The sequence below is a fragment of the Schistocerca nitens genome, chromosome 1, assembly GCF_023898315.1.
Source record: "Schistocerca nitens isolate TAMUIC-IGC-003100 chromosome 1, iqSchNite1.1, whole genome shotgun sequence".
Taxonomy (NCBI): domain Eukaryota; kingdom Metazoa; phylum Arthropoda; class Insecta; order Orthoptera; family Acrididae; genus Schistocerca; species Schistocerca nitens.
Genome location: NC_064614.1, coordinates 1,180,791,760 through 1,180,805,255, shown reverse-complemented (window position 1 = coordinate 1,180,805,255; position 13,496 = coordinate 1,180,791,760). Strand labels below are relative to the sequence as shown.

Genomic DNA, 13,496 nt, shown 5'->3' with positions numbered 1-13,496 from the left:
TGTGGCCGTTAACGTTCCGGTTACCTGCCCTGGCCGTTGACGTAAATTTCAGGCAGTGTAGTTTCCTCATCGTGTTGTTGCTGTCCAGCAAGGTGTGTATGACTGGTTGTGGGCGCCAATATCTTCTACGTTGAACCCCCTGTTGTGCCCTGGTCGGGTGAAGTGGATCTTGTCGGTGGGTCCATTGACTGTCGGTCGGTTGGGTTCTCGTCAGATCGTGAATGGTTGGCCCGACTGCTTGTCTCACCTAAGCGAGCATTAGTGTTTGAATTCCAGGCTGACCCTCGAACATCTGAGCGCCCTTGGGTGTACTGACTTTTTTCTATTTGTTCTTGTTGTTTGTACTTATATGGCTTCTAGCCGATTTTTTTTTAAAAATTAAGGTTGTTATGCCCTTCAGGTGTAAGATTCTTTAGGCCTTCAGAGAAATTTAAAGAACTGTTTCACGTAAGACCTTTGGCATTTTAAAGGTTTTAATGTTATTGAATTTTAAGGGTTGGGCCTTCAGCCGATTTTGAATTTGAGTTGTTTCACGTAAGGCCTTTGTCATTTTAAAAATTTTAATGTTGTTGAATTTTAAGTATTGGGCCTTCTAAATTTCTGATTTTGCTTGCGTTTTAAGTTATTGGCCTTCAGCCATTTTTAAATTAAAATGGCTTTCAGCCGGTAATTAAGTCCTAAAGATTAAAATTGTGTGTCTAAAAAAAATTTTTTTTGGGCTCTTGTAATATTTGATCAAATAATAAAGTTGTATGTTCGAGTGTAACTGACAGCCCCTTATTTTGGCCCCTTTCCACAATTCAAACTACCTGTCCTGTCCTGCGGGTTTATCAGGGCATCTCAAGTGTGTTTGTATGCTAACTTCGTAATTTTGTTCCGTTTCGCTTTTATGCAATTATGTTTCCTTGGCACTTTATAAGCGTTGTGGGCAGTTCGGTCCTTGTAACCCAAAGCCAAAACAAAGAAGTTAAAAAAGAAATTCCCTCATGCTACCGCCTGCCTTGAAGACCGTGCCCGCACGATGATGGCCATAGGCTAGTTAGGCCACTGGTAAATCCCATTCTTGGCTGCGACGAAAACGCGAACAGCAGCAGTTATTCCATCGCACTGTGTATCCGGTACTGATTACGCTGCTTTTGTGCGAAGCGCCTCTGCGTGCACACGTGTAGAAGGCAGACATCCCACAGAACCTAGACATTCTCCCAAGAGCCGCAGTGATCTTGAACAGTGGCGAGCTGCGTAATCAGCATCGAGAAGTGGGAGCCTGTCCATTGTGAAGAGATGTTTTGTGTGAGCGTAAAAAGTTTCCAGATCGTCCACCTAGGTAGCTGTGCGGTCAGTGCGGCTGGCTGCTGACCAAAGGGGCCCACGTTCGATTCCCAGCCGAGTTGGAGATTTTCTTTGCTCGGGTGACTGGGTGTTGTGTTATCCTTACATTCGTATCGTCATAACAGACACTAAAGTTGCCACAACCACACTGTCGTATCGTTTTTCCAATAGCGAGAAGCCTGTATGACCTCGAGCCGACAGCCAGTAACTTAAAATTTAAAAAAAGGTTTCCATATCCGGGCCACTCGCTACATTGCAACCTGCTGGATGAATCCCTTCCGCTAGAAGACTTTTTAAAGTAAATAAGACCAGTACGACCGAAATTTTCTTGAAAGGAAATTAATCGGACACAGAAATAAAAGTTTGGTCTTATAGCGTATAGGACTGCACCGAGGCTTTTTTATTTATAGCTCCCAATCTCTGCAACACCGATTGAAGACGCGCTCAGAGGACGACGGACTGCGCGGGGAGTCCGCGGGCGCCGAGTCCGGTGACGCGGAAGGTGCAGCCGGCCATGGGTAGCTCGTCGGGGCGGTCCATGCCGATGGAGCCCGTCGTGACGAACAACTCGTCGAGGCCGGCGCCGCCCCACGCCACCGACGTCACGTTCTGCGCCGGGATCTCCACCCGCCGCAGCAGCCTGCCAGTGCGTGGGTCTACCTGGATCACCTGCAACACCGGCTATCATTGTTCTCCTGTCCAGCAGGTACTTGCCCCGCTTAAAAATAAGATTCCAATTGAAAGAAGTTATAATGGGAATTTGTTGATATGTTAAGCATCGGTAGTTACATCAGCATCTTTATTCCGGTAGCCATCTTTTGGAGTGGCAGAAGGTATTTTTGTAGTACCGGAAATCAGGTATAATTGTCAGATAATTTTACAACTAGGGCAGTCACAACTGGGGTAGTCACACATAACTGATTGATCAATTCATACACTACATTAGGTGTATATACCTTGTATACTGGTGTTACAACTACACTACTGGTCATTAAAATTGTTACACCAAGAATAAATGCGGATAATAAACGGGTAATCATTGGACAAATATATTATACTAGAACTGACATGACTACATTTTCACGCAATTTGGGTGCATAGATCCTGAGAAATCAGTACCGAGAACAACCACCTGTGGCTGTAATAACGGCCTTGATACGCCTGGGCATTAAGTCAAACAGAGCTTGGATGGCGTGTACAGGTACAGCTGCCCATGCAGCTTCAACTCGATACCACAGTACGTCAAGAGTAGTGACTGGAGTATTGTGGCGAGCCAGTTGCTCGGCCACCATTGACCAGACGTTTTCAATTGGTGAGAGATCTGGAGAATGTGCTGGCCAGGCAGCAGTCGAACATTTTCTGTAGCCAGAAAGGCCCATACAAGACCTGCAACATGCAGTAGTGCATTATCCTGCTGAAATGTAGGGTTTCGCAGCGATCGAATGAAAGGTAGAGCCACGGGTCGTAAAACATCTGAAATGTAACGTCCACTGTTCAAAGTGCCGTCAATGCGAACAAGAGATGACCGAGATGTGTAACCAATGGCACCCCATACCATCACGTCAGGTGATACGCCAGTATGGCGATGACGAATACACGCTTTTAGTGTGCGTTCACCGCGATGTCGCCAAACACGGATGCGACCATCACGATGCTGTAAACAGAACCTGGATTCATCCGAAAAAATGACGTATTGCCATTCCTGCACCCAGGTTCGTCGTTGAGTACACCATCGCAGGCGCTCCTGTCTGTGATGCAGCGTCAAGGGTAACCGCAGCCATGGTCTCCGAGCTGATAGTCTATGCAGCTAGAACGGCATCGAACTGTTCGTGCAGATGGTTGTTGTCTTGCAAACGTCCCCATCTGTTGACTCAGTGATCGAGACGTGGCTGCACGATCCGTTACAGCCATGCGGATAAGATGCCTGTCATCTCGACTGCTAGTGATAAGAGGCCGTTGGAATCCAGCACGCCGTTCCGTATTACCCTCCTGAACCCACCGATTCCATATTCTGCCAACAATATTGGATCTCGACCAACACGAGCAGCCATGTCGCGATACGATAAACAGCAATCGCGATAGGATACAATCCGACCTTTATCAAAGTCGGAAACGTGATGGTACGCATTTCTCCTCCTTACACTAGGGATCACAGCAACAAATTCACCAGGCAACGCCGGTCAGCTGTTGTTTGTGTATGAGAAATCGGTTGGAGACTTTCCTCATGTCAGCACGTTGTAGGTGTCGCCACCGGCGTCAACCTTGTGTGAATGCTCTGAAAAGCTAATCATTTGCATATCACAGCATCTTCTTCCTGTCGGTTAAATTTCGCGTCTGTAGCACGTCATCTTCGTGGTGTAGAAATCTTAATGGCCAGTAGTGTATTAGAATATAAAACTGAATGGAAAGTCTAATAGTTCACAGTAGCTCTTATTATCGAAGTCGATTAGAGACCCCCATACAAATCTCTAATAGAGTTCAATAAAAACAGCTACTGTGGGCTGCTGGACTTTTCATTCAGTTTTCCATTGAAGTGACGAAGTAACTGGTATAGGCATGCGTATTCAAATACAGCGATATGTAAACAACAGAATACAGCGCTGCGGTCCGCAACTCCTATATGAGACAAGCAAGTGTCTGGCACAGTTATAAGATCGGTTACTGCTGCTACAATGGTAGGTTATCAAGATTTAAGTGACTTTGGTGTTATAGGAGGCGAACGAGCGATGGGACACAGCATCTCCGAGGTAGCGATGAAATGGGGATTTTCCCATGTGACCATTTCACGAGTGTACAGTGATTATCAGGAATCCGGTAAAACATAAAATCTCAGACATCACTGCTGCTGGAAAAAGATCTTGCAAGAATGGGACCAACGATGACTCAAGACAATCGTTTAACGTGACAGATGTGCAACCCGTCTGCAAATTGCTGCAGATTTCAAAGCTGAGCCATCAAAAGGTGTCAGCATGTGAACCATTCAACAAAACATCATCGATGCTTTCGGAACCGACTGCACGACACAAAGCTTTGCGCTTCGCCTAGACCCGTCAAAACCGACATTGGAGTGTTGATGACTAGAAACATGCTGCCTGGTCGGACGAGTCTCGTTTCAAATTGTATGGAGCCGATGGACGTGTACGAGTATGGAGACAACCTCATGAATCCATGGACCCTGCATTTCATCAGGGGACTGTTCTAGCTTGTGGAGGCTCTGTAATGGTGTGGGGCGTGTGCAGTTGATCTGATATCGGACCCCCTGATGCTTCTAGATACGACTATGGCAGTTGACACGCACGTAAGCATCCTGTCTGATCACCTGCATTCATGTCCATTGTGCATTCCGACGGACTTGGGCAATTCCAGCAGGACAATACGACACCCCAAACGTCCAGAATCGCTACAGAGCGGCTCCAGGAACACTATTCTGAGTTTAAACACTTCCGCTGGCCACCAAACTCCCCAGACATTAACATTATTGAGCATATCTGGGATTCCTTGCAACTTGCTGTCCAGAAGATGTCTCCACCCCCTTGTAATCTTACAGATTTATGGACAGCCCTGGAGGATTCATGGTATCAGTTCTCTCCAGCGCTACTTCAGACACTAGTCGAGTCCATGCCACATCGTAATGCGGCACTTCTGCGTGCTCTCGGGAAACCTACACGATATTAGGCAAGTGTACCAGTTTCTTTGGCTTTTCAGTGTATATTATGACAGTTTTAACTGCTGCATATATTCACCTAATATAATGCATCGATTGATCAATTATTTATGTGTAATTGATACACTTTGACTGATTTTCACATTCAAAGGTTTTTTTAACATCTTTGGTATTTGTGTTAGTGAACATAGGAGGCTTATATGAAAAGATTACGTAATAATTAGTACATTAAAATCCGTAAAATTCAGAGGAAATAATGGGAAATAAATGAACATAGTCAAAGTTAGGAAGGATAACAATATTTCAAAAACAGACAAACTTTGACCCCCCAGAAATAAATACATTGATCTAAAGTTTTCTTAAGTGCTTTATCAAGCCTCATAACAAAAGAATCCCACGCATGGTACTTAGATCAGTGCGGTCCATCATCAGAATTGTAAATAACTATAATGAAAGGTACTAAGATGGAGTACTACATACATAGCTCCAAAATTAGCTGACCAAATACTTTCAATTTCATCCATCTTAACCTAAATCCTAGTTTCAAAACATCCATTGCAGATAGAATTAAAGTTATCTATTCTTCATTTATCAGCCGGCCGAAGTGGCCGTGCGGTTAAAGGCGCTGCAGTCTGGAACCGCAAGACCGCTACGGTCGCAAGTTCGAATCCTGCCTCGGGCATGGATGTTTGTGATATCCTTAGCTTAGTTAGGTTTAACTAGTTCTAAGTTCTAGGGGACTAATGACCTCAGCAGTTGAGTCCCATAGTGCTCAGAGCCATTTGAACCATTTCTTCCTTTATCCAGACAATATCTGGCACTTGTAGCCAAACAAACTTCACATTTGTTTCCGGAGACATTTGACATTATATTTTGTACCTGAATTACTACCTGAACCGTAACCGCTTACAATTTGAGAAACATTTGAATGACTTTTGCTTTTCTTAGTAGGCGCATTAACAATTACAAATGAGCCTTCATCTATATACCGATGGTTAACGTGTGTATTTCTTAGTTCCACATTTGTTATTGGCGTCAATATTGATACTGTTAAATAAGTTGTGTATCTGTGATCCTTGGTTAACCATAACCAGTGCTCAAAATAGCTACGAAACAGAGAAATCTTATACACGACCTAAGAAATCGCAATATAGTTGGAAGATATATACAGGTGATCTGTTTAGAGAATTAATCGAGTAACATACATAATTAGTTGGAAACACCGATTGCTTTGCAGTTAAATGACATCAGTGGATTTTGCGCAACTGAGCAACTGACTTTTTCGTATAGATCTATAAGTTGCAACAGGTTTTCCAACTGTTGCGCAAGAAAATCGGCACTTCTTGGCGCCATTTAGCGTATATTGATGGAACTCTGCCACTGAACAGTGTGTACTAAACTCCCAATTGCGATCCAGCAGAGAGCTTTTAAACTTCTGGTGCATGATAGCTAAAGGTAACCACGGCAGTCCAAGTATACCCGGTTTATGGTTCTCTCAAGTCACCCTCTTCGTGTTCCAGTAATGAATGGTCTGCGGAAAGAAAGATCGTTGATAAGCTTCTGTCTTAACTTGGGCCCCTCTGATTTTAACTTCGTCTTTTCGCGAGATGTACATTGGGCAAAGCAACGCAGGATGTCCCATTTAACCTCACCACTCAAAATCGTTATGTCCAGAAGCGAAATAAAAAAATAGACAAACTTGTTTAGTTACCATGCGGACATCAACCTGCATGAATCCCTCCAGGGGGCTCACCAGTCTTAGGCGAGTTCTTGCTTCGCTATCAAGGTTCCCCAACCTTTGTAGCATCTTTTCCCTTTCGTACTGCGTGTCTATCGTCTTGCTATTCTTTTTCCCCTCCCTTGGGAACATGTCTAGGATGTTTTTGGAAATGTTCAAATGATTCTGAGCCCTATGGGACTTAACATCTGAAGTTATTAGTCCCCTAGAACTTAGAACTATTTAAACGTAACTAACCTAAGAACATCACACACATCCATGCCCGAGGCAGGATTCGAACCTGCGACCGTAGTGGTCACACGGTACCAGACTGAAGTGCCTAGAACCGCTCGGTTACAGCGGCCGGCTTTTGGAAATGTCTGCTGCATTTTCTGTAGCATGACAGTAGAACAGTTTCACCACTGTTCTGTACGTTCTTTTTTCTTCTGCGTTCCCCTATTCTTCCTCTGCTTCGGCGTTTGAGATTTATTTTTTTTCTTCCTCCTCCCTGTGCGCTCCTGTAGGCCTGCCGCACGTTTGATGCGTAACAGGTGACTGGATAACGCGTAATTCCCAGCCGCGAGTCAACAGCTAGGGTTTGCATGTACTCCCTGGTACAGGTCAAGTCCAGGGAAGGGTGACTGTCTGAGCTCTTACCTTCACAAATTGCCAATTGGTCCCCCTGTCAGGCATTTGGGAGGTGTGACCTGAGATGTGTAAAATCATCTAAGTTGGATGCACTCCCTCTGAGGAAGCTCCCAGTTGGAAGGGGTGCGCCATTGGAGACGCTGGGAATCGTGGGGGATTTTCTCGCATTGAGCATATCATAATCTTCATAGTCTTTCCGCTAAATGTAAACAGAATGAGGATTCAAAGCCCCTCCCAGCTGCACCACAGTTCCTCGTGGTTTCACGTACTGAAGATGGACTGTCCTTTGCTACAGTAAATCCGTTTATTATTCAGAAAGGTGTTGATACAACTGACGGCCCTGTGATATCCTGCTCTCGTCTACGCAATGGCACATTGCTTTTGGAGACTACTTCTGATTCTCAAGCACAATTACTGCTTGGAGCTTCTCTCCTCCACAGATATCCTATTTGTGTTGGGGCTCATTGAACGCTGTATTCTTCACGTGCTGTTCTTTACACTAGACTGCTCGATGGTCTGACTAAGGCAGACATCCAAACATTCTTCTCTGATCAGGGTGTCATTGTAGTCCATCGGGTGATGAAAAAGGTAGATGCCTCCTTAGTGCCCATACGCGTTCTTTTTCTCACTTTTGATAGAGTGGTGCTTCCATTCAAGATAAAAGCAGGTTATGAAGTTATCACAGTCTGACTGTACATTCCAAACGCGGTGCGCTGGTACCAGTACCAGTGTCATTTTTACAACCACACTCAAATGTCGTGTCAGTACCTGGCCAAATGTGTAACCTGTAGTATAGATGCTCACAAGGACAATTGTCCGCCTCCTTCTGCCCACTATACCAATTGCAATGGCGACTCTGCGCCCTCCTCCCGAGAATGGCCCGTGTATCTCTATGAATGGGCTGTCCAGGAGAGCTGGGAGAAGGAAAAAAGTGCCTTACATGGACGCTCGCAAGATGTTGGCTAGTTGGAAACCCTGCATTCTATCATCTGGCACTTACAGTACTGTTCTTGCTGCTCCAGGAAGGACATGGCACGCAGACATGTAACCTCAGATTCATCACCACGGTTATAAAATGGCCCAGTGTCAAGGTAGTATTCCTGTCTCCACCAAGCATCCATGTCTCCTCTTCCAGCTGTGCAACAAGCCACCAAACTTTCGCCTCACTGGGCGAAGTCACCTCCTGAAGCAGTAGGCCGAACAAGACAGAAGAAATACTCCCGCGAAGACTTCCTATGCCCCTCCAGCCAACAAACTTCTGAGTCTTCCTCTCATAACCGGTAAGACGTCATCAGGATGCCAGCAGTCAACTCAGCGGTCTGTGTCCCTGCCGGCTCAGCGCCGCTCAGTGTGTGTCACAGGCGGCCAGCCGCATGCTTCTCGCCAGCATGGCTGAGATCGCGGCGACAAGTGCCCGCAATCTGGAGTCCAAATCTGTAGCCCTCGCTTCGGGATGCCTCCGGTGTGTGTTAGAAGCCAGGACGACTGCCTGTGGTAGCGAGCCATGGAGTGGCCTGCTGCTGGCTGGCTATGGGCCCCGCGTCAGCGTCAGAGGGTTGAACCAGCGACCTGCTGTGGACTGGAACACTGGCCCCCCCATCTGCTGCTGCGTGTAGCTGGTGGTGTGACATGCCCCACCGTCCAGGAGAGCTGCCACACTTGAATGCATCTCGTTAGAAAGCCGCACCTATTTATACATGGCAGTGCGCCTCTGCTTTGCCATACTCGCTGCTTCGTGTCATGTACTCATACCACGCTAGGTTGGCCAGTGGGGCCCTTCTGCCTGTGATTTGCCACATGCAAAACCGCTTCGTATACTCTTTCAGCAATTTGACGGCCCTGTGGCCTCTATTCTACTTCGCAACTGTTGGTATGCTTAACTCACTGCAATCCGGCCCGCACCTGGCTGTAACTTGTGCTCCAAATATTGCACAAAACTAACTTTCCTTATCCTAAACGGTGGTGCCGCTACACTCAGTATATAACAGGCCAGCAACTGACGTATTCTTGTATTTTCTATTTTTAAGACTGGGCAGGCTAGTGAACGTGGAGGATGGTGTTGTGTACTGTCTACACACAAAGGCAGTTGTTTGCAAGGGCGACCTCCGTGAAGCGATCTTCCAGTTTCCATATTTTCGGTCAGCTATGCAACAGAATATGTCCAAAGCATAATAAGCATCAGAAATATCTCATGCACAGTGGGACATAAGGTTTCACGTCACGCCTGCACACTAAAACTTCAACCTTTTCTGGGAGGTTTTTTCCTGCAAATGCAAGATGGAAGTTTCTGTATCTATTTGGTCATCTTTTGGACTGTACATGTCGGACAAAATGTACGCCTTGCCGTTCTATATTAGCTCGTAGCTCCTTGTCTGTCTGGAGTGTAAGGTCTCTGTGGAAGATAACACCTTGTTTCATATTCAAAGTTTTATGTTGAGTAATAGTCACTCGTGTATCACCCAGTCTTCCACATGTCTGAAGTGCTTGAGATTATGCGGCAGCGGAAGCTTTAGCCAGGAGTGATGCAATGAGTACACTTCTCCAAATCTGTATTCCATTTGTTCCATGAAATATAATGGTTTCGTCACAGTAAAAGTATTTCTGTGTCTTATAGTACACACCAGGTATGAATATATTGTTTTCTTCCCAGTCTCGTCCCTTTCCTCGGGGTAGCCAGGGTAGGAAATGCAGCTAAAATATCTATGCCTGTTTGTTGAGATAGCCGAATCAGTACGGCGATTATGCTGGTTTAGTCTGATGCGTGCCATGTGCGAAACATCCGTCCTGATGCCACCTTCCCAATTAAAAGGGCTCTCCTCATAGGCGCCTCGCGGCAGTAGGTGATGCTCAAGAAGACGGACGTCTACTCTTTGACAACAGTAAGACGTTAGCAGTTCAGGCATCAGAAATGTGATTCCTGCGTTATCAAGGGGCTTAACTGAAAGGGTACATAACGACCCCACCACGTCGGATTGGGTACCATGTTGGCTTTTAAACGCATATATGCGTCTGTAAGGCTGCACAGGTCATACCAATACTCAAGACAGGAAATAGGAGTAATTAATTAAATTAGTCCCATATCATTAACATCGATATGCAGCAGGATTTTGGAACATACATTGTGTTCGAACATTATGAAGTGAACGGTCTAATGACGGTCAACAAAGATATAGAAAACATAATTCTTGTGAAACACAACTTTTTACTCACACGAAGTGTTGAATTCTATCAACAAGAGATTTCAAATTGATTGTGTATTTCTAGATTTCCAGAAGACTTTTGACATCATACCTCACAAGTGGCTTGTAATCAAATTGCGTGTTTATGGGATAGCGTCTCAGCTATCGATTGGATTCGTCATTTCCTGTCAGAGTTCGTAGTAACTGACGAAAGTCATCGAATAAAACAGATGATTTCTGGCGTTCCCCAAGATAGTGTTATAAGGCCTCTGCTGCTCCTTATGTATGTAAACGATTTAGGAGACAATCTGTGCAGCCCTCCTAGACTGTTCGCAGATGATGTCATTTACCATCCAGTAAAGTCATCAGAAGATCGAAAATAAATGGAAAATGACTTAGAAAAAATGTCTGGTGCGAAAAGTGACAATTGTCTCTGAATAAGGGAAAGTTGAGGTACTCCACATGGATATAAAAAGTAATCCGTTATATTTCGGTAAAAAGTAGTTCATGAGCTCACTCGAAGCGTAAATGGTTGCGAAAGCATATTTGACCTCTTAGCAACAAATAATCCTGGACAAATAGTGAGTATCGTGACGAATACAGGGATTAGTAACGACAAGGCAGTAGCTGTTAGGCTGAATAGCGTAACTCCTACAACCATCAAAAAGAAACGAAGTACATCTATTTAAAAAAGCTGATAAAAATGCTCTTAACACCGTTTTAAGAGACAGTCTGCACTCCTTCCGATCTGATCAGGTAAGCGTAGAAAAGTTGTGGAATGATTTCATAGAGATAGTATCGACAGCAATTGAGAGATATATACCACATAAATTAATAAGTGATGGTACTGATCCCCCCATGGTACACGAAACGGGTCAGATCGCTGTTGCAGAAACAGCGCAAAAAGCGTGCCAAATTTAAAAGAACGCAAAACCCCCAAGACTGGCGAAGTTCTGCAGAAGTTCGAAATATGGCGCGTACTTCACTGCGAGATGCTTTCAATAATTTCCACAACGATACTCTGTCTCAAAATCTGGCAGAAAGCCCAAAGAGCTTCTGGTCATAAATAAAGCACACCGGTGGCAAGATGCAATCAATACCTTCACTTCGCGATAGCAACGGTGAAGTCACTGATGACAGTGCGACTAAAGCGGAGATATTAAACACGGTTTTCCGGAGCTCCTCCGCCAAAGAAAACGCAGTAACTATTCCTGAATTCCAATCAAGAACAACTGCCAAGATGAGAAACATAGAAATAGATATAATCGGTGTCGCAAAGCAGCTTAAATCACTTAATAAAGGCCAGGCCTCGGGTCCAGACTGTATACCAGTCAGGTTCCTTTCAGAGTATGCTGATGCAATAGCTCTATATTTAGCAATTATATAAAACCGGTCGCTCACAGAAAGATCCTTACCTAGAACTGGAAAACTGCTCAAGTCACATCAATATCCAAAAAGGAAAGTAGCAGTAATCCGTTGAATCACAGGCCCATAACACTAACGTCGATTTGCAGTAGGGTTTTGGAACATATACTGTATTCGAACATTACGAAGTACCTCGAAGAAAACGCTTTATTGACATATAGTCAGCACGGATTCTGAAAATATCGTTCTTGTGAAACACAACTAGCTCTTTATACTCATGAAGTAATAAGCGCTATCGACACGGGATGTCAAATTGATTCAATATTTTTAGATTTCCAGAAGGCTTTCGACACCGTCCCTCACCGTCCCTCCGTGCCTACGGAGTATCGCCTCAGTTGTGCGACTGGATTCGTGATTTCCTGTCAGAAAGGTCACAGTTCGTAGTAAGACGGAAAGTCATCGAGTAAAACAGAAGTAATATCCGGTGTTCCCCTAGGAAGTGTTATAGGCCCTCTGTTGTTCCTGATCTATATTAACGACACAGGAGAAGATCTCAGTAGCCGTCTTAGATTGTTCGCAGATGATGCTGTCATTTACCAAAGTCATCAGATGACCAAAACGAATTGCAAAATGATTTAGATAAGATATCTGTATGGTGCTAAAAGTGACAATTGACCATGAATAAAGAAAAGTGTGAAGTTATTCACATAAGTACTAAAAGAAATCCGCTAAATTTCGATTACGCGATAAATCACACAAATCTGAAGGCTGTAAATTCAACTAAATATTTATGGATTACAATTACAAATACCCTAAATTGGAACGATCACAGATAATATTGTGGGTAGAGCAAACCAATGACTGCGATTCATTGGCAGAACACTTAGAAGGTGCAACAGATCTACTAAAGAGACTGCTTACACCACACTTGTCCACCCTATTCTGGAGCATTGACGTGCGGTGTAGAATCCACATCAAATGGAACTGACGGATGACATCGAAAAAGTGTAAAGGGCAGCTCGTTTTGTATTATCGCGAAGTAGGGAGTAGTGCCACAGGTATGATCCGTGAACTGGAGTGACAATTATTAAAACAGTCATTTTTCGTTGCGACGGGATCTTTTCATGTAATTTGAGTCACCAGTTTTCTCCTCCGATTGCGAAAACATTCTGATGGCAACCACATACATAGGGAGACATGATCATCACGATAAAATAAGAGAAATCAGGGATCTCAAAGAAAAATTGAAGTGCTAGTTTTTCCCCCCGTTCCAGAGTGGAACGGTAGAGAGACAGGTTGGAGGTGGTTCATTGAACCCTCTGCTAGGCACTTTATTGTGAATAGCAGAGTAATACGTAGATGAATACGATAAATCAAACAAGTTTAAAAACTATTTATTCGACTAGATTCGTAGCAATTACAATTAAGAATAACTTAAATTGGAACGATCACAAAGGTAATGTTGTGGGGAAGGTGAAACAAGGACTATCTTATTGGCAGATCACTTAGAAGGTTCAACAGATGTACTTAAGAGACTGCTACACTAGGCTTGTCTGTCCTCTTTTGGAGTACTGCAGAGCGGTGTCGGATCGTT

The 13,496-nt window shown here is 44.4% G+C and overlaps 1 protein-coding gene across 1 annotated transcript in view; it reads right to left on the bottom strand.

The window, feature by feature from the left end:
• Positions 1-1,698: 1,698 nt before the first annotated feature.
• LOC126239138 (regucalcin-like) overlaps positions 1,699-13,496 on the bottom strand; it is a 57,630-nt gene continuing 45,832 nt past the window's right edge. Inside the window, exon 6 of the mRNA XM_049947838.1 lies at positions 1,699-1,998. Within this exon, the coding sequence (XP_049803795.1) occupies positions 1,774-1,998 (225 nt within the window). The 3' untranslated portion in view covers positions 1,699-1,773. The remainder of the gene's footprint in view (positions 1,999-13,496) is intronic.